Source organism: Mytilus californianus, unplaced genomic scaffold, assembly GCF_021869535.1.
Source record: "Mytilus californianus isolate M0D057914Y unplaced genomic scaffold, xbMytCali1.0.p SCAF_42, whole genome shotgun sequence".
NCBI lineage: Eukaryota > Metazoa > Mollusca > Bivalvia > Mytilida > Mytilidae > Mytilus > Mytilus californianus.
In genome coordinates this window covers 1001167-1026159 of record NW_026262693.1, presented here as the reverse complement: position 1 = coordinate 1026159, position 24993 = coordinate 1001167, and the positions used below count along the sequence as shown (strand labels likewise).

The 24993-nt window shown below is 32.3% G+C and overlaps 2 protein-coding genes across 21 annotated transcripts in view; one reads left to right on the top strand and one right to left on the bottom strand.

Moving 5' to 3' along the window:
- The window catches only part of LOC127699858 (cytoplasmic dynein 2 intermediate chain 1-like), a 75858-nt gene extending 64885 nt beyond the window's left edge, over positions 1-10973 (bottom strand). For 15 of the 17 annotated variants that reach the window (XM_052203252.1, XM_052203244.1, XM_052203250.1 and 12 more), the window contains exons 1-8: positions 10857-10973; positions 8639-8689; positions 7624-7723; positions 7283-7371; positions 5813-5866; positions 5439-5495; positions 1059-1385; positions 156-215 (exon numbers count right to left, since the gene is read on the bottom strand). In XM_052203252.1, coding sequence (XP_052059212.1) covers positions 156-215; positions 1059-1385; positions 5439-5495; positions 5813-5866; positions 7283-7371; positions 7624-7723; positions 8639-8689; positions 10857-10871 — 753 coding nt within the window. In that variant the 5' untranslated portion in view covers positions 10872-10973. The remainder of the gene's footprint in view (positions 1-155; positions 216-1058; positions 1386-5438; positions 5496-5812; positions 5867-7282; positions 7372-7623; positions 7724-8638; positions 8690-10856) is intronic. The other 2 variants (XM_052203256.1, XM_052203254.1) reach the window with 2 other exon arrangements.
- A 380-nt stretch (positions 10974-11353) lies between these two features.
- Positions 11354-24993, top strand: part of LOC127699859 (extended synaptotagmin-2-like) — a 50272-nt gene continuing 36632 nt past the window's right edge. For all 4 annotated transcript variants that reach the window (XM_052203264.1, XM_052203262.1, XM_052203263.1 and 1 more), the window contains exons 1-3: positions 11354-11768; positions 15540-15581; positions 24488-24622. In XM_052203264.1, coding sequence (XP_052059224.1) covers positions 11475-11768; positions 15540-15581; positions 24488-24622 — 471 coding nt within the window. In that variant the 5' untranslated portion in view covers positions 11354-11474. The remainder of the gene's footprint in view (positions 11769-15539; positions 15582-24487; positions 24623-24993) is intronic.

The following is a 24993-nucleotide window of genomic DNA, read 5'->3' as shown; positions in this document are numbered from 1 at the left end:
TAGAAGGCAGACAAAAAATTTTAATACTGAACCAAGTTTATCACATTAGAAGCAATGAAATACCTAGATTTCTCATTCAAATAAAATCAAATAATTTCCTATTTAGTCAAAAAAAAGTTTCATATATCAATTGTTTAATTGTTTGACTAACTTACTTCTTCTGTTTCTTTGTGTCTATCTCGGTCTTTCTTTTCTTTTCTTCTATCCCTATCATCCTATTTCAAAAACAATTATTATGAACTTATCATGAATGAAATTACAATAAAACAATAAAATAACTCTTTCAAATTCTGCAAGTATGAATAATTCACAAAAACCATATTATTACATTTTACTCTGATACGAAATTTACAAATTGAAACCAGTTTTATCCTTTCAATGCAAATTACATTAAATTCGATTTTAGTCCTTGAAATTTGTAAATGTTCACTTATATAGACTAAGCAAAACGAATACGACATTTTCTTGCTAAGCATAACCCACTCATAATTTAAAGTATTGGAAAACATGACGTGGGTTTCGACAGATCCAAAAAGTGCTCACACCTTATAACTCATCACTGCCAAGTCACTGCCTTAATATGAAGTCACCCTGTTCAGCAATACTGGAGAAATGCATAGGTGTAAGAATTCAACATATTAAAAATTTAAGACAAACAGAAATTATGTGTCTGACAGATCTGAAAAGTGGTCAACTTATTAAAACTCATCACTATCAAGCTACTGATCAAATATGAAATCATTCTGTTCAGAATTACATGAGAAAGTATTAGAAATATTCGTTTGAAGAACAGACAGATGAAAGGATGAATGGACAAGGCGAATGCAAAGTAGTTCCCACTCCTAGAGTGGAGGTATAATAATAATTGAAGTTTTAAGACAATTCACAAATTTACATGTAAAAATCTTTTTCTAACCCTAGTGCATTTGCAAGTCATAAAATATATTGCTTATAGAAATATTAATATGTATCATCAGTTACGTTAAACTTTATGAGACAAAAAAAGCATTTGATTTTACACAGTGCAGCACTATAGACTAAACTAAAATAGATTTTACTTCATCCCTATGATGTTTGCGTTTCTCTCTATCATCATCGCCTCTATGTCCCCTTCTATCTCCATCTTCATCCCTATGTCGTCTTTTCTCTCTATCATCATCATCTCTGTGTCTTCTCTTTTCCCTGTCATCGTCACCTCTATGTCGTCTTCTCTCATCGTCTTTGTCTCTTCTTCTTTCATCATCATCACCTCTGTGTCTTCGTTTTTCATCATCATCCTTATGTCTTCTCCTATCTTCATCTTTGTTACTTCTTTCTCTATCTTCGTCTTTGGGTCTTCTTCTTTTAGAGTCATCATCATCTTTTCTTCTTCTATCATCATCTCCCTAAGTAATAACGATTTATAATATACACAAAACACATCTTAAAATATATAGAATATACAACACGAATAGGTGCAAAAGTTTTTTCTTCCTTTATATAACTTTCAAAATGAAGAACAGCAATGAAATGGATATACCTTTGTGTATACTAGTCATAATCTACAATGGATTCATTCTTTCCCTGGGTACTAAAGTTAGTGGATTGAGAAAACAAATATTTTCATGATAACTTCATCAATTTTGACAAATTCTGGGAAAAAAATCTACCGGTATAAGAATTGTAAATAAAATGCTCCGCAGGGCGCAGCTTGATACGACCGCAGAGGTCGAACCCTGAACAGTTGGGGCAAGTATGGACACAACATTCAATCTTGATACAGCTCTGAATTTGGATTGTGATTAAATATTTGACACAGCATAGGTTTCTGACACAGAATGAATGTGGTCTAAGAACTTAAAAATTTTAAATTGGACATTCACCTATTATGGTCCAATATCCAAAATCTAAATACATGGTTAGATTCAGCATATCAAAGAACCCCAAGAATTCAATTTTTGATGAAATCAAACAAAGTTTAATTTTGGACCTTTTTGATCTCAATGTGGACAAAATAATAACAGGGCCCAAAAATCAAAAATCTAAATACATGGTTAGATTCAGCATATCAAAGAACCCATATATTCAATTTTTGTTGAAATCAAACAAAGTTTAATTTTGGACCCCAATTTGGACCAACTTGAAAACTGGGCCCATAATCAAAAATCTAAATACATGTTTAGATTCAGCATATCAAAGAACCCTAAAAATTCAATTTTTGTTAAAATCAAACTTAGTTTAATTTTGGACCCCAATTTGGACCAACTTGAAAACTGGGCCCATAATCAAAAATCTAAATACATGTTTAGATTCAGCATATCAAAGAACCCTAAAAATTCAATTTTTGTTAAAATCAAACTTAGTTTAATTTTGGACCCTTTGGACCTTTATGTAGACCAATTTGAAAAGGGAACCAAAAATTAAGAATCTAAATACACGGTTAGATTCGGCATATCAAAGAACCCCAATAATTCAATTTTTGATGTTATCAAACAAAGTTAAATTTTGGACCCTTTGGACTTCAATGTGGACCAATTTAAAAACGGGGCCCAAAATCCAAAAACTTAATACACGGTTAGATTCAGCATATTACAGAACCCCATATATTCAATTTTTGTTGAAATCAAACAAAGTTTAATTTTGGACCCCGATTTGGACCAACTTGAAAACTGGGCCCATAATCAAAAATCTAAATACATGGTTAGATTCAGCATATCAAAGAACCCCATATATTCAATTTTTGTTGAAATCAAACAAAGTTTAAATTTGGACCCCGATTTGGACCAACTTGAAAACTGGGCCCATAATCAAAAATCTAAATACATGGTTAGATTCAGCATATCAAAGAACCCCATATATTCAATTTTTGATGAAATCAAACAAAGTTTAATTTTGGACCCTTTTGATCTCAATGTGGACAAAGTTGATAACGGGGCCCAACAATCAAAAATCTAAATACATGGTTAGATTCAGCATATCAAAGAACCCCATATATTCAATTTTTGTTGAAATCAAACAAAGTTTAATTTTGGACCCCGATTTGGACCAACTTGAAAACTGGGCCCATAATCAAAAATCTAAATACATGGTTAGATTCAGCATATCAAAGAACCCCATATATTCAATTTTTGTTGAAATCAAACAAAGTTTAATTTTGGACCCCGATTTGGACCAACTTGAAAACTGGGCCCATAATCAAAAATCTAAATACATGGTTAGATTCAGCATATCAAAGAACCCCATATATTCAATTTTTGTTGAAATCAAACTAAGTTTAATTTTGGACCCTTTGGACCTTTATGTAGACCAATTTGAAAACAGAACCAAAAATTAAGAATCTAAATACACGGTTAGATTCGGCATATCAAAGAACCCCAATAATTCAATTTTTGATGAAATCAAACAAAGTTAAATTTTGGACCCTTTGGACCTCAATGTGGACCAATTTAAAAACGGGGCCCAAAATCCAAAAACTTAATACACGGTTAGATTCAGCATATTAAAGAACCCCAAGAATTCAAGAATAAAACCCCATTGAAATTGATCAAGAAATAAGCAATTTATACGAAGTATCTTCTTTTGCACAATACTGTGCAATTGATTATTTCTTACTATTGCGCAATACTGTACAATTGACAATTTCTTGCTATTGCGCAATATTGTGCTATTGGATATTTCTTGCTATTGCGCAATACTGTGCAATTGAAGATTTCTTGCTATTGCGCAATACTGTGCAATTGAAGATTTCTTGCTATTGTGCAATACTGTGCAATTGAAAATTTCTTGCTATTGCACAATACTTATTATATAATAATTTACACATCCTGTTTGGTGTGTATCTCCTACCATATCATTATTATTTGCTTTTAAATATAAATCAGAAATAACCAACTTAAAATGGAAAATTTTAAAAGAAAAAAAAAAGGAAAAAAAGAAAAAAAAAAGAAAAAAAAAATCCCCCCCCCAAAATTTTTTGAACCCCCTTATGATTCATCACCCCCAAACTCAATCTCAGCCTTCCCTTTGTGGTATGGTACCTTGCAGTACAATTTCAGAGAGATCCATACACTTGAACACAAGTTATTGTCTGGAAACTAGAAAAATGCTTATTTTTGGCCCCTTTTTGGCCCCCAATTCCTAACATTTCGGGCAATTACCCCCAAACTCAATTCCAGCTTTCCCTTTGTGATATGGAACCTTGTAGTACAATTTCAGAAATATCCAAACACTTACACACAAGTTATTGTCATGAAACTAGAAAAATGCTTGTTTTTTGCCCCTTTTTTGGCCCCTAATTCCTAACATTTTGAGGCAATTACCCCCAAAATCAATTACAGCCTTCCCTTTGTGATATGGAACCTTGTGGTACAATGTCAGAGAGATCCATACACTTACACACAAGTTATTGTCTGGAAGTTACAAAAATGCTTATTGTTGGCCCCTTTTTGGCCCCTAATTCCTTAACTGTTGGTACCATAACCCCCAAAATCAATCCCAACCTTCCTTTCATGGTATTGAACCTTATGGTAAAATTTCATGGAGATCCATTTACTTAAACTAAAGATAGAGTGCGAAAACCAATGTGTCTTCGGACGACGCCAGACGACGCCGGACGACGACGACGACGACGCCAACGTCATACCAATATACGACCAAAAAATTTTCAATTTTTGCGGTCGTATAAAAACCATTAAACTTGTGCTTCAGAATCTGTTTTTAAAAAGTTCTTTTTTTTAGGGGTGGGGGATAAATCATTCATTCTCCATTTTTTTTTAAGTAATGTGTCATTCCATTTTCATTTATAATTTAATGAATGTACTGGTTAATAGTTATAAGGCAGTATGGTGCAAATAGTCTCTGATTTACTAAATAAACTGTTGTCAAAGAGATATGTCTAGCCAGACTAGCCTGTGTGTAATTTTTATGGTAACATGCAAATGTTGAAATTGAAAATGGCAATACTTTAACATGTTAGCTATGCAAAACATTTAAAAGTCAATGAACCATGACTTAATGAGCAGTGTCAAAAAATCTATGTGGAAATAAGATGTGTCAATGCTAATGCCACTTCCTACCAAATACCATTGACTTTCCTTTAGGGGTTCCCTTTTAACTGAACTTATCAAAAACTTTAACATCTAAACTAAGAAAAAGTTTCAGTCAACAGACCATGACTGTAGGAACAAGCCAAATAGTCTGTAGAAATGAGATATACCAATATCAAAAGCTCTTCAGAGCTTATGTTTGTACTTGTATTGCATACCGACTTTAAATAAAGCTTTATGTCTTATAAATACAACACAATACCCAATATAACCAAAAACTGCACTCCCAAGTCTTGCCTTTGAGACTTTGTTGAAGCGAGAAAAAAACTGTGATAGAGTAAGCCTAATGCTATCACTATGATAGAGAATCAAAATTAAAGAGAAAATGCAATCATAAAAAACATCTTTTTCAACCTTAGATTTTCCTTCCCGTTTTTCTCTTCTTTCTCTCCTCTGTCGTTCTCTGTCCTCCTAAAACGATAAAAATATCTGATATATGAAATTAATGTTTCAATGGCAAATCTTTTAAGAGACCTAATCTTTGATCAGAAAAAAAAAATGAAAAACAATAATTTTTTTTTAAAGAAAACAAAAAATTAATTCCTTTTAAAACATCTTGTAACTTTTTTCCATAAAAAAAATGATAATCTCTACTTAGACAATAGTCTTATCAAATGCTTTAAACACCCTGATTGCACCAATGATGTATCAGAAAATACTAAGCATTTTGTATTTTCAAATATGAAAAAAATTCTAAAAAGCATCTTTTGCATGCAACTTTTTTTTACCTCTGTAGTTTCATTTCTATCAGGAGAGTCTCTGTCCCTTCTCCTACGACGACCCTGCCACAACAAACAAAATGTAATACACATTTATATAGGATCTGCATGAAAATACATGCATTATAAGCTAACATCTACAAATCTGACTACACTACATAACTGCTTCAGTAATTACGTTAAATTCATTTAGATGTCAAAACTAATTCACATCCTTGTTCTTCGTCTCACGGTATTTCATACCGCATATATTCTTAATTTGATAACACTTTCTGATTTTAATGAAATGATATTAAGTACTTGTGTCTTTAGCATATAAACCTCTTTATCTATATATTTCACTGACAAAATCGAAGTATCATACACTATAATGCATATTAGCTAAGTCTATAGAGGTCTCATTGGCAATCATAACACATATTCTTATCTATGTATGGGACCAAGAGAAGGCACTTTGTAAATGGTGTATTCATCTCTAGAGGCAAATTTAGAATTTTTCTTATACATTTTATACTTTCACTGTATAAAAACAGCCAATAGATGATATTTCAAAGTGTTTCCATGAGGGTAGCGGAGAAGCAGTAAATATCAGTTTTCATGTCTTTATTTGACCTGGCTGTGGTCCCACCCTCACGGCAAGCATCCTACCTAAGATCACCAAGGTCGTTCACTATGCTTTGAGTTTGTTAATGAGATAAAAAGGGAAAAAAGATTCCATTTTTCTCTATTAATGGATATATTATTTCTTGGTCAATTTTTAAATTGGTGATTTTGCACTATTTTTGACTATGAATTAAAATCAAAGGAAAATTTAAAAAAAATAGGTTTGTTTCCTGCATGCAACTGACCCTTAAACAATTTTGTTACTGAAGATTGTTCCAGGAATTTGAGTGACAACTTTTTTTCTGAAAAACATGGATACTGTTCTGGACTGTTCCTTTGACAAATAGCAGTTGTTTCCCTTTACTTTCATCACTATACACATTCAAATATTAAGTTTGACACATTTAAATGCCAGGACTAGGATGTGAAACAAACTCCAGCTAACAAATACAGACTCTGCTTGCATTGACTATTTCCTTTAACAAACAAGTTTTATATCCTTTTGTGTAATCATTTCGTGTGTTGCCAAGGAAACTGGTTATTTGCAGCTGTAATGCATAGTTTTCTATATCATCCAAATATTTTAATTGATAAAGAACAAAAAATGTCAACCCAAACCAAGCCCTACTTACCAAACTATTTGAAAATTGGAGAGTCAAAGTGGGAAACAAACACATTTTCTAAGGATGGCCTTGTCGCACATGAGTACATGTATTAGCATTTGTAATTTGATTAACATTAAAACTCACATTAAATTGGTATCTAAAAAATAAAACTACTTGCCTAAAAACCTGTTAAATAGTATGTTTATCAAAATCAACTTTAGTATTTTAGTGTTATATCTTATCTAATACTTTTGTCACATGAAAATCATACCTCATCATCTTCGTTTCTATGGTGACGGTCTTTGTCTTTATGACGTTTTCTATCATCATCATCCCTATGATGTCGTCTTTCTTTAGTTTCTAAAAAGTGCAATGAACATTCAGATATAATAAATATGATATGAAGAACAAGCATGTTCAATTCTTTGGCAATTTTCTTCTTGTTTTCCCTTCATGATTAGATTACAATCAAAAACTTCTTTGTTTGCATCTAATTATGCTTTCCCATGAACTCATAGTTAGAATAACATTCTTCGTTCCTCATTTTAATTTGTTGACAATTAACATGGTGAAGTTAAATTTTCTACCTTAAATGATTCTCCTATAACATACCATCTTCATCCTTTCTTCTTCTGTGTTTCTCCTCACCATTTTGATCTTCTCTGAGTCTTTCCTTTTTCCTTTCTTCCCTCTCCCTCCTTAGAGTATCTTTCTGTAATGTTAAATACAAAACAATGTTTATCAGGCATAATTTTTACTAAGTATAAACACATTTTTCAAAACTGCCAATTAACAACAATACAAATTTTGCTACATTTTACACTAAAATAGAATACTGGTATGTATCTTTTATATTGCAACTAAAAAAAACCTGATTAATGTATTCACTTTTCTTTGTAAATGTTGAAACTCAGTGGATACCTGGGCCTTTATACCAACAACCCCAAGATATTTTGAAGGGCATTCAAGAAAAATTGTATGCATTCATAACTTCAAAACTTGTGATGACAGTAGTTTTTATAGCCTGAGCTAATTTAACAAAGTAATATTATTTCTAACTCCAATATTTACAATCTAAATATGTAAATCTAGATAAACTAAGACGTTTTTTGCGTGTGAGTGTGTGTGTGCACTGTTCTTTTAGACAAGCTTCAAAACTATAATAGTTAATCTGTTTTACCATCATTCTTATTTAAATGCATTTCCTTCAGTCAAATATTGGCCATATCCTAACCAAAATAGATATTATTATTATAAGCCAAAAACAAATAATACATGTGTTTCCGCTAATGTGCTGAAAAAAAAAAGGGGTAGGTAGGTAGGCAATATCATTTTATTTTACAAACATTTTTTAGCTGGTTACTACTAGGGAATCAGTCTGACTTAAACAGTGCTTGTTCCAAAATGGCATAAAAAGTGTTATGGTAGGCACTAAAAATTAGGGTAGGTAGGGTTAGTGGAAACACATGTAATATTTTTTTTTGTCTAAAAGATGTATCTAGGAATGAGGTACACATCCTAACAAAAAAAATTGGTGGTAAATACATGTTGCCATTTCCGTCTGATGCAAAATCTATCAAGTTTAATTTAATCAATAATAAATATAATTTTAATTATGAAAAATTACCCCCATTGCTTTCTTCAATTCACTGGGTGTCCAAGTGTCTTCTTTGGACTTCTGAAAAATGGTTTGTGATTAGTATTTTTGAACTTTTTTAATGGCTTTGTTTGAATCTGTAGTTTTACAAAGTAGTTGTAAACAAACACGTTTTTATGCCTTTTCATGATCATGATGATGAAGAATACAAATATAGACAATTAAACGTTTGTGCAATTTACCATACTATACCTATAATCAACCCCCATATATATCTATGAAATCACACATGAGATATAAAAGAAACAAGGTTGTTTAAATATATTTGCTTTTTTTACAATCTGTATATTCACTGGCCATCAATGTACCTTTTGTATATAAATATATCAATCAACAGTCATTAGAATTCATGCTAATTAAATACATGAAATACTGTTATGACGCCAAAAAGCTTGAGACTATCACCAATTTTTTTTTTCAAATTCCCAATATTTTCATTTGATTAACATGAAAGAATAAAATCATTTATAATAAATTTCTCATTCCATTATGGTTAATGAATTTGGTGATTTCTTAGTTAGGGTTAGATAAAGAGTCAATAACAAAAAGCTATTGCATGGTGCTTTATCACTTGATATACGTATCAACATATTTTATTGGAATGACATGATGGGTGTTGCATGTGCGGCTGGATCTGCTTACCCTTCTGCAGCACCTGAGATCACCCCCCATTTTTGTTGGGGATGGTGTTATTTTCATTAGGGATGGTGTTGCTCAGTCTTTAGTTTTCTATATTATGTTTTATGTACTGTTGTGTGTCTATTGGTCTTTTTTCTTTTTTAGCCATGGTGTTGTCAGTTTATTTTCGACTTATGAGTGTGAAATTATGTCCCATTGCCATTGGTATTTTTGCCTCTCTTTTAATAAAAAAAGAAGTATTGAAATCAATAACGAGAGCCATCAGACTTTGATGGCGAATGAACCTAGGGTGAAACAGGTTGTGCTCAAGTCAGGAAAAGTGGGGTATTCCCTGTTTTCAGGGATCATCCCCGTTTTCTGGTGTTAAAAAACCCCAGTTTACAGGGACTTCCTTTTTCTATTTCAATTCATGGCATGAAATTTACAAAAGCGCATGTTTTTACTGTATCAGTAGTATTTGTAAATACTTTAAGTATCTCAGGAACAACAAAACATGAATAAGTGAAGCCTTGTTTTTTTCTAAAACTCAAAAACATACAAATCTTTTGTTTAGGAATCAGTTGATCAAGCTGCATGCTCCAGGTGAAACTGATCATAACTGAATTATGTTCACTTCTATTGAAATTTTCTATTCATTGAATTTAAATGCCTAAGTGATTAACTTATCTTTTTGTCTTCTCATAATTGATGATCAAGGTATGAATTGGTGAACAAAGGAATTGTTTTGTTGTGAGTTGAGCATCAAATAAGACCTGAAATTAGCTTGATTTTTGAACTTATAAAAACACTTGCTATCATATAACATTGTTATCACATGTAGAAGGTGCGCTTTTGTAGATTTCATACCATAAATTGACAAGGAAAAAAGAAGTCCCTGTTTACTGGGGGTTTTTAACACCAGAAAACTGGGGTGTTCCCTGAAAACAGGGAATACCCCAGTTTTCCTGACTTGAGCCCAACCTGGTGAAAGAACATGACATCGAGTTCCTGAGCAGTCATAGGTTCATGCAAGTTGGGTAAGGTCATAACCTGAAGTTCTGAAATACAAATATATCTTCTTTTCAATTATTATCTGCATCAGGTGTATGTAAAATGTAATGGTAATGTACATTGTAAGCATAAAAAAGACACCAGTTCGAGGTGAGGTAGTTACCAAATAATTTTCCCGAGTAGACTAAATAGAGCTTAATAAGGGTTCTGATGTGGGCCAACTCCGAAAATCGCTCCTGCACAGAATCCCAAAAGGGATTAATTGTTTAACATTTTTCCTTTTCCTTACATGAAACTTCAAGAGCTATTAAAACATTGCTGAAGATTATGAGTTCAATCGGATACCGTATAGCCAATCAAAGACTGCAAGTGCTTGAAATGTTGCAAATAACTATAAGATTAAATAGAAAAATCAACTAATCAGCTGATTTTTATTTTGCAACTTCACCGGGATAGTTTAACTATAGATGAAAAAGGTCTTATTAAATACTCAATGACAAAGTAATACGTGCTCTTTTTCTGTACTTTACCAGAATGTTTAAAAATACTCTGCTCTTACTTTTTCGACAGGCATTTGAGCGTGTCTATTTAAGCAGATTTAATCAAAACTTTACAGAAATTTGTTCATCACTAACGCCGCCATTTTCAAAGCTTTGGTATTTACGTAAATAGGTCGTAGATTTTAATGACATATGAAATTTTCTCTAACAATAGTTTAATTAAATTTTGTTTATGGTTACCAAAATTCTGTAATTTTGGAATTTAAAAAACAATTTGCATCTTAAAAATAGTCTTATTATTTGCAACAACCGTAACTCAATTTATGGGAATAGTTTATTTTGTTAAAGGGGTGAAAACATAATTTATTTTGCATATTAATGGAAAATATTTTACTCAGAAATAAAGAAATCACAATTACATTATAGAAAATTTATTCAATTATAATTTCCTTTATTTGCAATAAAGATATTATCAATGGCAAAGTATGTAATATACATTCATAATAATAGTTGGCAGGTAAGTTCCCTATAGATTAGCCCATTTGTTCTCAGGTACAACAAGTGCTGTCTGCTACAGGTTTAGCAATAAAAATAACATTAGTCAAGGCCAGTACTGTATATTTTTACACATCAATTACATTGGTTGATGATTCGTCATTATATAGTTTTGTATCAAAATGGCAGATGCAAATAAAGAGTCTCCCAAAAAGCTGAAGAAGAAAACGGCAGCAGATGAGACTCAACTACTATACTTAGTGACAAAGTATTTCAAACTTGCAGGAGTGACTTTAGCAGTATGGTTTGTTGGGTGGACAAGATTCAGCCCAAGTTGGTTGCTATTAGGATTAGTGTTGTATTTGTGGAAAGAAAGACATGTCAAGCAGAGACATCGTAGGATGAAGATGATGCAGCAGATTGCAGAAAATGAGAAAGAAGTTATTTTGGCAACTGTGGAGGATTTGCCATCTTGGGTAAGTTTACCTGAATCAGGGTCTGTTCGCTCAAAATCGTGTTTGCTCTCTTTCTCATTCGCCTCCTTTCATGTTCGCACCCTACACTTTCGCATGTTAAACAGGTGCAGTGGCATCATGAAAGAAGTGAGCTCAAATAGTGCATCAGTGATCCCATGATATTTGAAAATAGCACTGCTTCTTTAAAACTAGAGCACCACATTTTATTTATGATGCATTGTGATATAACATTTATCCCCTTATTGAGCTACATATATATGATAAATGCACAGCGTTTTTACTAGTATCACTCCAAACGTTAAAATTGAGAATGGAAATGGGGAATGTGTCAAAGAGACAACAACCCGACCATAGAACAGACAACAGCAGAAGGTTACCAACAGGTCTTCAATGCAGCGAGAAATTCCCGCACCCGGAGGCGTCCTTCAGCTGGCCCCTAAACAAATATATATACTAGTTCAGTGATAATGAACGCCATACTAAACTCCAAATTGTACACAAGAAACTAAAATTAAAAATAATACAAGACTGACAAAGGCTAGAGGCTCCTGACTTGGGACAGGCGCAAAAATGCGGCAGGGTTAAACATGTTTATGAGATCTCAACCCTCCTCCTATACCTCTAGCCAATGTAGAAAAGTAAACGTATAACAATACGCACAATAAAATTCAGTTCAAGAGAAGTCCGAGTCTGATGTCAGAAGATGTAACCAAAGAAAATAAACAAAATGACAATAATACATAAATAACAACAGACTACTAGCAGTTAACTGACATGCCAGCTCCAGACTTCAATTAAACTGATTGAAAGATTATGTCTTCATCATATGAATATCAGGCACAATCCTTCCTGTTAGGGGTTTAGTATCATACCATCATAACATATATGAGAAGAACATAACCCGTGTCATGCTTTCTAGGCCCCCTGCCCCCCCCTTTTTTTTCAAAATCTTGGATCCGCAGATCCGCACCTGGGCATGACTGTGTTATAACTGTACTGTCCTCAGCAGGGTCATCATTAACATTAGGGTGGTAGGTACATGTAGATATTTGCTACAAGTATCCTAATTATGCCTGAAACGGAATGGGATGTCACTGTCATGACTGTTAAATTACATGTATATAGTCCCTTTTTGGTCAATATCTTGAAACTGAACTTGAAAGTATGACTATCTATAGTCATTGGATTGCTTGTTGAAGATAAATACTACTTTCAGTTTTACTGCAAGGCCAAAAATAAAATTTAAATTGTTTGATGTTGCCTACCTACCCACCTAAAAAGCAACCTACATTTGTACTCGAAAAAATTTATGACACAAATCGTTTCCATTTTTTTAAAAGAAACTTTATTGCTCTAACATGGTTTTCTTGTCTTAAATATGTAACTTATGTTGTTGGCCCCAAACAAATAAAATCCCAACCTACAGTAACCTACCCAACCCTACAAGGCATGGGTAGGCAACATTAAACAAATAATTTTTTAAGTGTGGCCCAATTGCAACATTGACTTATCCTAGACTGTAACATCAATTTCATCCCTCATATTTTAAGAGTTATCAGGGGTTTTTCAGGGTATTTCGGGGAAAAGCAGCCTGGCCAGTTTTAGAATTTTTTACGCGATTTTCAATGAAATTGGGAAAAACAATAAATATACCAAATGTGAGTTTTAGTGTGTTTGGTTCATTAGAAATTATCCTTTTTGTGAAAATAAAGTAAGAAACTACATGATTGCTATTTATTATTTTATTTCCTGTTCTTTTTGTTTTTAAAATGATTTTTTGGACTGTTTGGGAATTTTTCCTCCCAAAATTGGGAAAAATGTAGGGGTTTTGCCATTGGGAATGGGTCCGAATACCGGACCTTGTGGAATGCTAGAAAAATCCATGGTTATTTCTGTTTGCTGTACGTCATGTTAGAAGACACAAATTTGAAAAAATCAAATAATTTAAACTTTTTATAGGGTTCGTTGAAATTTTCATTTGTTGAAGCATTTTTGATTTACCACTATGATCTAGATAAGGATCTTTAATGAGACCTAAAGTTGCAGACAAGGGCAATAACTCCAACTAAAAAACCTATCTTTTACATTGTATTATTTATTTTTATACATTTTGATAAACTGGAATTCTTAGATTAGAAGTGGTTGTTATAGAAATCAATATTATTATTTTGAAAAGTAAAGTTAGAAGATTGAACATGTTTAAGGCTTTCAAATAAAAAATAATTATAAACCTGGAATAGTTTGATTTTGGTAGCTGAAGTTGTCTCATTGGCAATCACAGCATGCCTCCTTATCTGTTATATACATGTAGATAATTGTCTATTGCTGAAGACTATTTTATGTTCATGATTTTGATGTTGGGTTGAGTTGCTGTGTCTTTTAGTCTCATTGATCGATGTACTAATTCAAATCTCCTTTTATTCATACATTCATTTTAAACATTTGTATTTGAAATAGCATAAAATTACTATTAGTACCTGATTACACTTGTATCTTTTGAATTCTTCCACAAAATCTGAGATGCTCAAAGTAATTGTGAAATGGTTTCCTTCTGAAAACTGATTTGGAGCTTTAAAAGAATACATTCACATATACTTGCATGTTTGTATACATAGAAATCTTTTGAATATTTCAAATTTACTACTGTGTACATGTATAATTATTGGGATCAGTAATGTGTAAAATGTTTGTGAACCTTGAGGCACACGCATGAGTAATAATGTATTCTGTAAATGTTATTGTACAATGTACATTAATATGTTGTAAAAACATCAACATGAATGAAAAATTCTACTCAGGTATACCACAAAATGTATGGGAATAAATAATTGATTGAGAAGTGTCATGTGTAGGTGTAGAAAAATTTTATATTAGATATTACACTGACTTCTTTGACATAATAGTATACACGAATAAGACAGATAACTGATGAGCCACTTAAAATTGGGTAACACCTTAAAAATGCATAAAATAAGTGTGGGCAAGAAACTACATGAACAATACCTAACATAATAACTTGACAGACATTTTGGTGTATAATCAATATGTAATATTTTATATTTCATTGCAATATATATTCTAAATACAACAAAAATATGAAAAATAAAAATTGAGGTTTTATTTCTTTTTCATTTATATTTGTATTGCTAAACTAATACTCTCATATATCATGTATATAACATGTATAAAGATGATATTAAAAAAACCATAAAAAAAATTATATGAATGAAAGAAAATATACAAGATTAAATTACTGAAAATCATTGTTCCTTGTTATCATATAAAATGGTTGATTCTTAATTAGCAGCCCTCTCATTCTGGACCCACATGTAAACCTATTATTGGAAAGGACAAGAAATATTTTTTCAAGTATAAGTAAGCTTTTCCTTTTGATTACCTGGATTTAGCTAAAATCTTCTTGATTATATATGCTATATTTTCTTACTTCAGAGTGTACCTTAAAATTTTATCATACAAATACAGTGTTTGTATATCCTAATTCAACTATATTTCTTTCTGTCTTTAGTATAAGAAACTAACTGACCAATTTAAATCTTGCATTCTGGTATAAACTATGACTGAAGTATTTTGACGGAATTATTCAAAGTCTATATCAGAATGATCAATATCATAACAATATGTATTTTAATCAATCTGACATTGATGTTGTGTCTCTGATACAGCTTACATAAAAAGGCATGTACAAAACAATTTAAAAGTCAGCAGTAACTACAATGAACTATGGTTATATTAATTTCTTTATTTTTCCAGGTTCATTTTCCTGATAGAGAAAGAGCTGAATGGTTTAATCAGGTAAAATAAAAGTTAAGATGAATGTTAGTGTATATATTATATAGGTATAAATCAACTGTTGATTGCACCAAATATTTACAGTCACAAAGTCATAAATAGAATTTTCAAAAAGTTTGCCTCGGTATGGCCACCTACATTTGTATGATGGTTTGAGGCGTATTGTTTTCCAGTCAGTCCATCTGTTTCTATGTCTTGTGTTTTACTTAAGTCACAAAATGTAAAAGTGAGTTGAGTAGAGTTTATACTTGCCCTTTGAGAACAGTATTGAAAAACCAAGCTAATTTATAATATTTTGATGCAAGACTATTTGTCTTTAGTTTTTCTGCATTGAAATATTAATTCTGTACAGGTTTGTTTTTGATACACTAGATTGTGCTTCCTGTACTGTCTATGAAATTTTTAGTATGAATAGAATTGAGAATGGAAACGGGGAATGTGTCAAAGAGACAGCAACCCGACCAAAGAACAGAAAACAGCCTAAGGCCACCAATGGGTATTCAATGCAGTGAGAATATCCTTCACCTGGAGGTGAACTAATTCAGCTGGCCCCTAAACAATAATGTATTCTAGTTCAGCCTATATATAGAAGTTTACTTTCAAGTACAATCTACTGTATCACTAGTCAGTCAACACTGAGGTTGTCAGTTCAAATCCAGCACGGAGCAGGTGCACTCGACTCCAATCTTAATTGACTAGGATTGTCAGTTTTCCTACCGAAGGTCGTTGGTTCTCTCCAGGCACTCTGGCTTCCTCCACCAATGGCTTCCTCCACCAATAAAAACTGACCGCCACAAAATATCACAATCGTGTTGAAAGTGACAATGACTGATTTTTTTTTAAACACTAATAATATAAGGCATATAGTTTTTTAAATAGACAAATTCAATATCCAATATCTCCTGTTTACATGCATTGTAGTTTTGATTAAGTATACTTGCTTATAATTCAGACAGTAATCATGGTAATCATAGACACATGGATAGGTATATAGATTAGATGTTTTTGATGTATTATAACATCAAGATATTGGAGTACTAGGGGGAAAGTTAAAAGCAGTATTGTCTTAAAAGTATGAATCATATTGCATTTATAACTACTGTGTACTTGGAAGCAGCTGTAGTATTGATTCAAATATACAAAATGAAGAAGTGTAGTTGGTTGTAGTATAAAATCATGTAAGAGATTTAAATTGCTTCATATTGATGGTTTCATTTTACTTTAAGTAATAGTATTAAAATTCCTTTGAACTGTTCACCACTCATGATATAAGGAAAACCTTTGTAATTGAAAGCAGGAAAATCACTGAAGCATTAAACGGGGTTAAAGCAACTGTGTGTGAAGATCATTACATTTATCCCACAACAAAATATTTGGGGAAAGTAAATGATCATGTCTTGAGGATTAAGTACAGGGAGGTTAGGGGCAGTAGAAGAAAAAAAACATTAAGACTTTCTGTCTATGATCGAATAGAAAAAAACCACAGAAATACTTATAAGTGATATTTGTAATTTTGGCCCTTGATGTCTGAGCGGTCTAGGATTTGGTTGTCATCTTTCTTTACACATTGATAAGGCCTACCAAAACTATGCTGGTAGGATTCAAGACTTGATTGTATTATCCCCCACAATTGAATGATTGATTAGTGATTGCTTTATACCACATCAGCACAATATGGCTATATCACAGCAATCCCACAAATTGAAAGGTTTTACTCAATATATTGTGATGTGACAAGGCCTAAATACTTAGCTAGACTTCAACTTTTTAAGCTTACAAGATTAGTATCCAGAGGAAGACACTTTATCTGGAGACATTATTCTGACTTTGTTCATTGTTGTTTTGTGCTTTGCAGAGAGATAAGTAATTACCAATTTTTTTGCTTGCAAACTAACAACCTGATATGAATAAAAGTAGATGTGGTTTATACACCTATGAGACAGCTTCACTGAATAATGTCTGCATGAGCAGGCTCCTTGAGACTATTGAGACTGTATAATGAAATTGTAAAGATAAATATAGAAAGGGCAGCCACATTTTATTGATTATTTGCCTGATTTAAGCCAGTTTGCTTTTGAAGTAGTTTTCAGAGGTTACCAGATTTTGGTGGTAGAAAATTACACTTTGGAAGGGGGCTATATTTAATTTTCAAATTTCTTGGGGACCTTTGACTTGTGATTCATGATTTGCCCTTGGTATTTGCTTAAAAAATGTGGTTGATGCAAAATAGTTTTGATCCATAAACCAGTAGTCACAGATAAGTTTTGATCTATAAACCAGTAGTCACAGATAAGTTTTGATCTATAAACCAGTAGTCACAGATAAGTTTTGATCTATAAACCAGTAGTCACAGATAAGTTTTGATCTATAAACCAGAAGTCACAGATAAGTTTTGATCTATAAACCAGAAGTCACAGATAAGTTTTGATCTATAAACCAGAAGTCACAGATAAGTTTTGATCTATAAACCAGAAGTCACAGATAAGTTTTGATCTATAAACCAGAAGTCACAGATAAGTTTTGATCTATAAACCAGAAGTCACAGATAAGTTTTGATCTATAAACCAGAAGTCACAGATAAGTTTTGATCTATAAACCAGAAGTCACAGATAAGTTTTGATCTATAAACCAGAAGTCACAGATAAGTTTTGATCTATAAACCAGAAGTCACAGATAAGTTTTGATCTATAAACCAGTAATCACAGATAAGTTTTGGAAGTTATAGAAAAGAAGAGGAAAAAGGAAAATATATATGAAAACTAAATATTTGTCCATCACATCATTAGCTCACCTGGCCTGAAGGGCCAAGTGACCTTTTCTCATCACTTGGCATCCGTCATCGTCGTTAACTTTTACAAAAATCTTCTCCTCTGAAACTACAGGGCCAAATTTAACCAAACTTGGCCACAATCATCATTTGGGTATCTAGTTTAAAATATGCATCCTATGACCCCGCTGGCCAACATAGATGGCCGACATGGCTAAAAATATAGCATAGGGTTAAAATGCAGTTTTATCTATTATTTTGAAAACTGTTATGAATAGAGAAAATCTGACTTTTATGAATAGAGAAAATCTGACAGGAGCAAAAATGTTCAGAATGTTGAGCTCTTCCAATTGTGCATATACTTCAAAACTGTCAGACAACTTTTTATAGGATTTATTGCCCTTAAATGACAAATTTTATCATTTTTTTTCATATTTGCCTATTATCTAGAAAAGTATAATAGATAGAGAGAAACTTTAAATTTCAAAAATGATCAGCAAGACAAGTTCTACAATTAAGCTTATATGGTCGATATCGTAAGTTGACTCCTTATTAGAGTTATTGCCCTTTGATGATGATTTTTACCAATTTTTTGTGTTTTTTGCCTTATATCTAAAAAATTGTAATAGATAGATAGAAACTTAAATCAGCAAAAATGATCAGCAAGACAATATCTATAATTAAGACAATAATGGTGGAAAATGTCCGACTTTTTTGCGTTTTGCCTTATATGATAAAAACTATAATAGATAAATAGACACTTTAAATTACAAAAATGATCAGCAAGGCAAGATCTACTAACAAGTCAAATTTTGCCGATATAGTTAGTAGACTGTCTTTCTTTATAGGAGTGATTGCCCTTAAATGAGGATTTTTTTTTATCCTCTTCTGTGTTTTGGGCAAAAACTAAAGAAGATAGAGAGAAACTAAACAGACTAAATGATCAGCATAAATACAAGATCAACAAAACAGAGATTTTTGTCATGAGTTCTATTCTCATCTACAATGTTGGAGATTGTCCTTTGTTGAATGTGCACATAGACCAAGGTGAGGGACACGGGCTCTGTAGAGCCTCTAGTTTTACTGTATTGATTAGAAAAATGAGAAACAGAAATAGTTTAATTTTGTCTGACAGCTAATTTATTTTAAAAATGAATACATTATTGATTTTATGTAGGTTCATGGTCTGTTAGTGTAATCTGTGTGGGAGTTAATTGTAACTTTACCATAAGTTACCTGGCCACTAAAATATTAAATATTGCATTTGTACAAGGGCGTGGTACAAGAAAATATTAAAAAGAAAAGGGTATTTTATAAAGACTGTATATTGATCACCAGAGGACTGAGGTATTTTGTGTTTGTATTGTTGGATTGTGTCCCATTGACAAACAAACTTCTTTATGTCTCTGGTTCAATTCACTATTTTAAGAAAAAAGGTATTTTCTCACTATGTTGAAGACCTGTTGGTGGCCTTCAGCTGTTTTCTGCTCTTTATGGTCGTTTTGTTGTCTCTTTGACACATTCCCCATTTCCATTCTCAATTTTATTCTAATGAATATGCATTATGAATCTAAAAGCTTGATTTATGAAAAACAAATGTTAAAGGTTACCATGGTTACTGGGATGACCAACATAGTATGTAATATAGCCTCAAAAAATTCGACCTAAGGAGATTTTATTTGGTAAAGAAGAAAAACCCCTAAAACGTTACATCAAAGTCAAATTGTAAGAATAAATAAGAAAGGATTGTATATATCTTACAGAAGTTTTTCTATTCCAAATATATATATTGAATGAATTAGCGCCATAGCCATAGGTATAATAACAGATTTAAGGACCTACACATTTTTTTTAAAAATCAGACTCTAATAAGGACATGTAGCATTTGAAGTATGAAGGACATTTCATACAGCTAGCTTAAGCATGTTTAGGTTATGAAGAAGAGATCTATATATTCCATGTTTCTGTAGAAATGACTGCTCTAATTACTTTTATATTGTAAGGTCCCATCAGATATGTGGGTCTCAATTGAAATCTATGTATATTTTGTGATATTTTGAAAACTAAATTGTTTTAAATAAAAATCCATATGTTCTGTATAAAATATTATGATTTTTTACCTCATTATAAAGCAATGAAATAACCATTTTCCCCTTTTGAAAACTTGAATGAAAACAAAAAAAGGGCAAAATTTAAAATATTTGAAAATGCTTTTCTAATAATGCAAATAGAAAAAATAGCCCAGAAACCCATTGCAGAGTAGCATAATTGTTTTTAAATTCTATGTTGAATATATACTATAGACTTGTTGAGTTTCTAGTTTGAATAATTGTTTAGAGGATATTTAAAGATTTTGAAGATAAAACGAAACATGAATGTACATTATTTTACAAATAATAGATTTTTCACCTCAGCAGATCCTTTAATAGTAAACAGTTGTTAGCCTGTGGTCACTACATAATCCTCAACAATGTAAGGCATGTTCATTTATTGACCCGTATACTAGTTAATATGCTGATCTGGCAAGTTCAAAAAGGTTACGGTAAAATTCAACTTACCGATTTTTGTTATGTCATTAAATTTATTTAAATCATTGAGTTCTTTTGATGATTTTATATTTGACCTTTAAACCTTTACCTTTGAATGCCTACATATTTGTCATGAAAAATTAATTTGTATGTTCAAAGATTTAATTAGATCTACTAAAACTGACATAATTAAGAAACAAGGGCTGCATGGTAATTAAATTCATACTTCAAAGATTATTACGTTTATGCATGTAGATATCTCCATAGAAAGAGAGTTGTTAGGGAATTTACAATTTAATATTATAGAGGATAAAAAAGTAAACATTTTTCATTATGTGATATATTACCCATTTACAGCGTGAATATCATAAACAGATTCAGTTTGTATTGTTACAAGTTTGTTAATAGGAGCATCTGTTTTTATTGCATAATTTTATAATTAGTTTTGTAAAGTACAAATTATAATCATATGAATTTTATAAACATGATAAACATAATAGAACAAAGAGATAAAAATTGATTTCATTTCCAGTTAAATGATAACATCTCCCATTTTATCATGAAATTATTGATAAACTGAAAAAAGATAATTTTAATTATATTGCTTGTGTCATAATATTGATATTTTTTTGGTTTTTATTTTTCTCATAAATTATAAAGTATATTTTTATACTAAAACTATATTCTAGACCTCTTTTGAAGCAAACAAATGTGTTTAGAATTTGTCAAAAGTTTTGGCTTCTGCTATTTGCAAAAAATACAAATGAATGCCAGTATTAGATGTATGAAGCATGCTCAGCAGATCAGTGCATTTCCAAAGCCAATTACACCATCCAATTAAAAGTATCAAATGAAAGAATCTTTATCTTTATATATGAGGTAACAGATTACTAATCATGATCTAATGAATTATGTTTATGGACACTAATCTTGTAAATGTACACACTAAACACGGTGATGAGCATTCTTTGATGAATCTTTGATGCTAGAGTGAAAGGTTGCTTTGAGACTAGGGGAGATTTAAATGTTGACATATTGTATAGCTGTGACGTTGAAGACTGTATCTTGCCCTCTTTGGTTATTTTTGTCTTTGGGTTGCTGTTTCATTGATGTATAGACAGTATAGCCCATACCTTATTTTACCGTGTTTATTCATATCAACAGTACAGTCAAATCTGCTTTAAAGGTCACCTCTGTTAAGCGAAAAACATGTGTTGTCAGGTCACTCTCTTCTTGTCTCACAGTAGTAATACATATGCATTTTGAACCTCAATTCATTGGTCCCCTCTCCTATAAAGTCAATTTTCTCTGGTCCTGAAGATGACCTTTATATACAGGTTGGACTACTTTTATGACCCTCTTAGTACACAATGTGCATATATTTTGCGAATTGTCATATTGATATCCCTGAATTATCATTTAAAGCATTGGATTTCTTATAGATCATTTAATGCACATGTAATATTTTTCACTGCAGGTTGCCCCACTTTCTAACAGGAAGAATTCCCAATTGTAATAATGACGTTAATTCGTTTTGTACAGTTACACTTAAAATTTTACAGATGTGCATTTTTTTCCTTGCAACAAGTTTATTATCTTTTAATTTTATGAAGAGAGTTGCTTGGTTGCAAATTCAAGGTACAATCACTGGAAGCAAGCTGGTTCACATGAGCAATAATTGATTACAACATCTAACAAATGATTAAGTTCAAGGTCAAAGTTCAAATAAGTTTTTATTGACTAGTATCAAGAAAATAAGTCAATACCTGTGTAAATTTTGTTTTATTGTTTTTTTAATTTTCTTTTTGCATAAGCATTACTGTTTGATATCCAATTTAGAGCTTTTAAAAGTAGCTTTATAGGTGGTAGCTTTTCACCTGTTACTCTACCAAAAGTAGGCAGTAGGTGGAAGCTTTTCACCTTTTACTCTACCCAAAAGTAGGCAGTAGGTGGAAGCTTTTCACCTTTTACTCTACCCAAAAGTAGGCAGTAGGTGGAAGCTTTTCACCTTTTACTCTACCCAAAAGTAGGCTGTAGGTGGAAGCTTTTCACCTTTTACTCTACCCAAAAGTAGGCAGTAGGTGGAAGCTTTAACCCCAAAAGCTGCTTGATATGAATTTTCGATTATCTATGGTATTCAAACGAGAGGGTGTTTCTCAGCTGCAATCTCATTAAAGGGCAACATCCTCAAGTTTGAAAGTCTATTGATAGATATAAGAAGATGTGGTATGAGTACCAATGAGACAACTCTCCATCCAAACAAGAGGATGTTTCTCAGCTGCAATCTTATTAAAGGGCGACATCCTCAAGTTTGAAAGTCCATTGATAGTCTGTTTATAGCTAGCCTCAATGACGTGTTTCTCAGCTGCAATCTCATTAAAGGGCGACATCTTCGAGTTTGAAAGCCTATTGATAGTCTGTTTATTGCTAGCTTCAATGACGTGTTTCTCAGCTGCAATCTCATTAATGGGCAACATCCTCAAGTTTGAAAGTCCATTGATAGTCTGTTTATCGCTAGCTTCAATGAAATGTTTCTCAGCTGCAATTTCATTAAAGGGCGACATCCTCAAGTTTGAAAGTCCATTGATAGTCTGTTTATCGCTATCTTCAATGACGTGTTTCTCAGCTGCAATTTCATTAAAGGGCGACATCCTCAAGTTTGAAAGTCCATTGATAGTCTGTTTATCGCTATCTTCAATGACGTGTTTCTCAGCTGCAATCTCATTAAAGGGCAACATCCTTGAGTTTTAAAGTCCATTGATAGTCTGTTTATCACTTAGTAGCTTCAATGACGTGTTTCTCAGCTGCAATCTTATTAAAGGACAACATCCTCAAGTTTGAAAGTCCTTTGATGATCTGTTTATCACTAGCTTCAATGATGTGATTCTCAGCTGCAATCTCATTAAAGGGCGACATCCTCGAGTTTGAAAGTCCATTGATAGTCTGTTTATCGCTAGCTTCAATGATGTGTTTCTCAGCTGCAATCTCATTAAAGGGCAACATCCTCAAGTTTGAAAGTCCATTGATAGTCTGTTTATCGCTAGCTTCAATGACGTGTTTCTCAGCTGCAATCTCATTAAAGGACAACATCCTCGAGTTTGAAAGTCCATTGATAGTCTGTTTACCGCTAGCTTCAATAACGTGTTTCTCAGCTGCAATCTCATCAAAGGGTGACATCCTTGAGTTTGAAAGTCCATTGATAGTCTGTTTACCGCTAGCTTTAATGACGTAGGCTCATGACCTCAAACATTCTTTTTCTACTCCACTGAGAAAAGCTCATATCACTCATGTAGCATGATATGAAAAATTATCACAAAAAAAAAGATCACTGCAAAATTGTAGAAAAATGTGATCATTTTTTTTTTATTGATGATTAGTAGGGCTCAAAGTCTTGCCTTAAAAACATTGAAAGCTTCCAAATTTTGTTTTTGTGGGGGAGGGGGGGGGGGGATGTTAAATGTAAGCAACTATAGGTCACCATATGGCCTTCAACAATAAGCAAAACCCATACCGTTAGTCATCTAGCAATATAGTTCTTTCCCATTAAGATATCAAGAACAGTCTTTTAGTAGTTTATCATATCAAATAAATGACGGGTGTTTTGTTAATTTCAGATCATAGACCAAGTATGGCCATTCATCGGAGATTATGTACGTGATTTGTTGATGACCTCAATACAAGAGAAGATTCAGACCAGCCATGCTCAGGCTGCTTCATTCAAATTTCTTAAAATAGATCTAGGTGATATTGTAAGTAATTATAAAAAAATGTCAACATATCAAGTAGGAATTAAAATAGAGATTGTAGGTACATGTCTGTGTTAATAAGAGATTGTAGGTACGTGTCTGTGTTAATGAGAGATTGTAGGTACATGTCTGTGTTAATAAGAGATTGTAGGTACATGTCTGTGTTAATGAGATCACAAAGGTTTTCCTTAAAATAGAATAAATCCAGTCTGATTAAAACACAGACCATGTGTCCATGATTTGCTTTCTATCTTCTGTTTTTACAATAAACACCTTTAAAAATTTGGAGGCAGAAATTTAAAAGTAGGACGTAGTTTTGTCAGATCGTTGTAACGTGAGGGGTGGACACGGGATCTGTATTTTCATCAGATTGT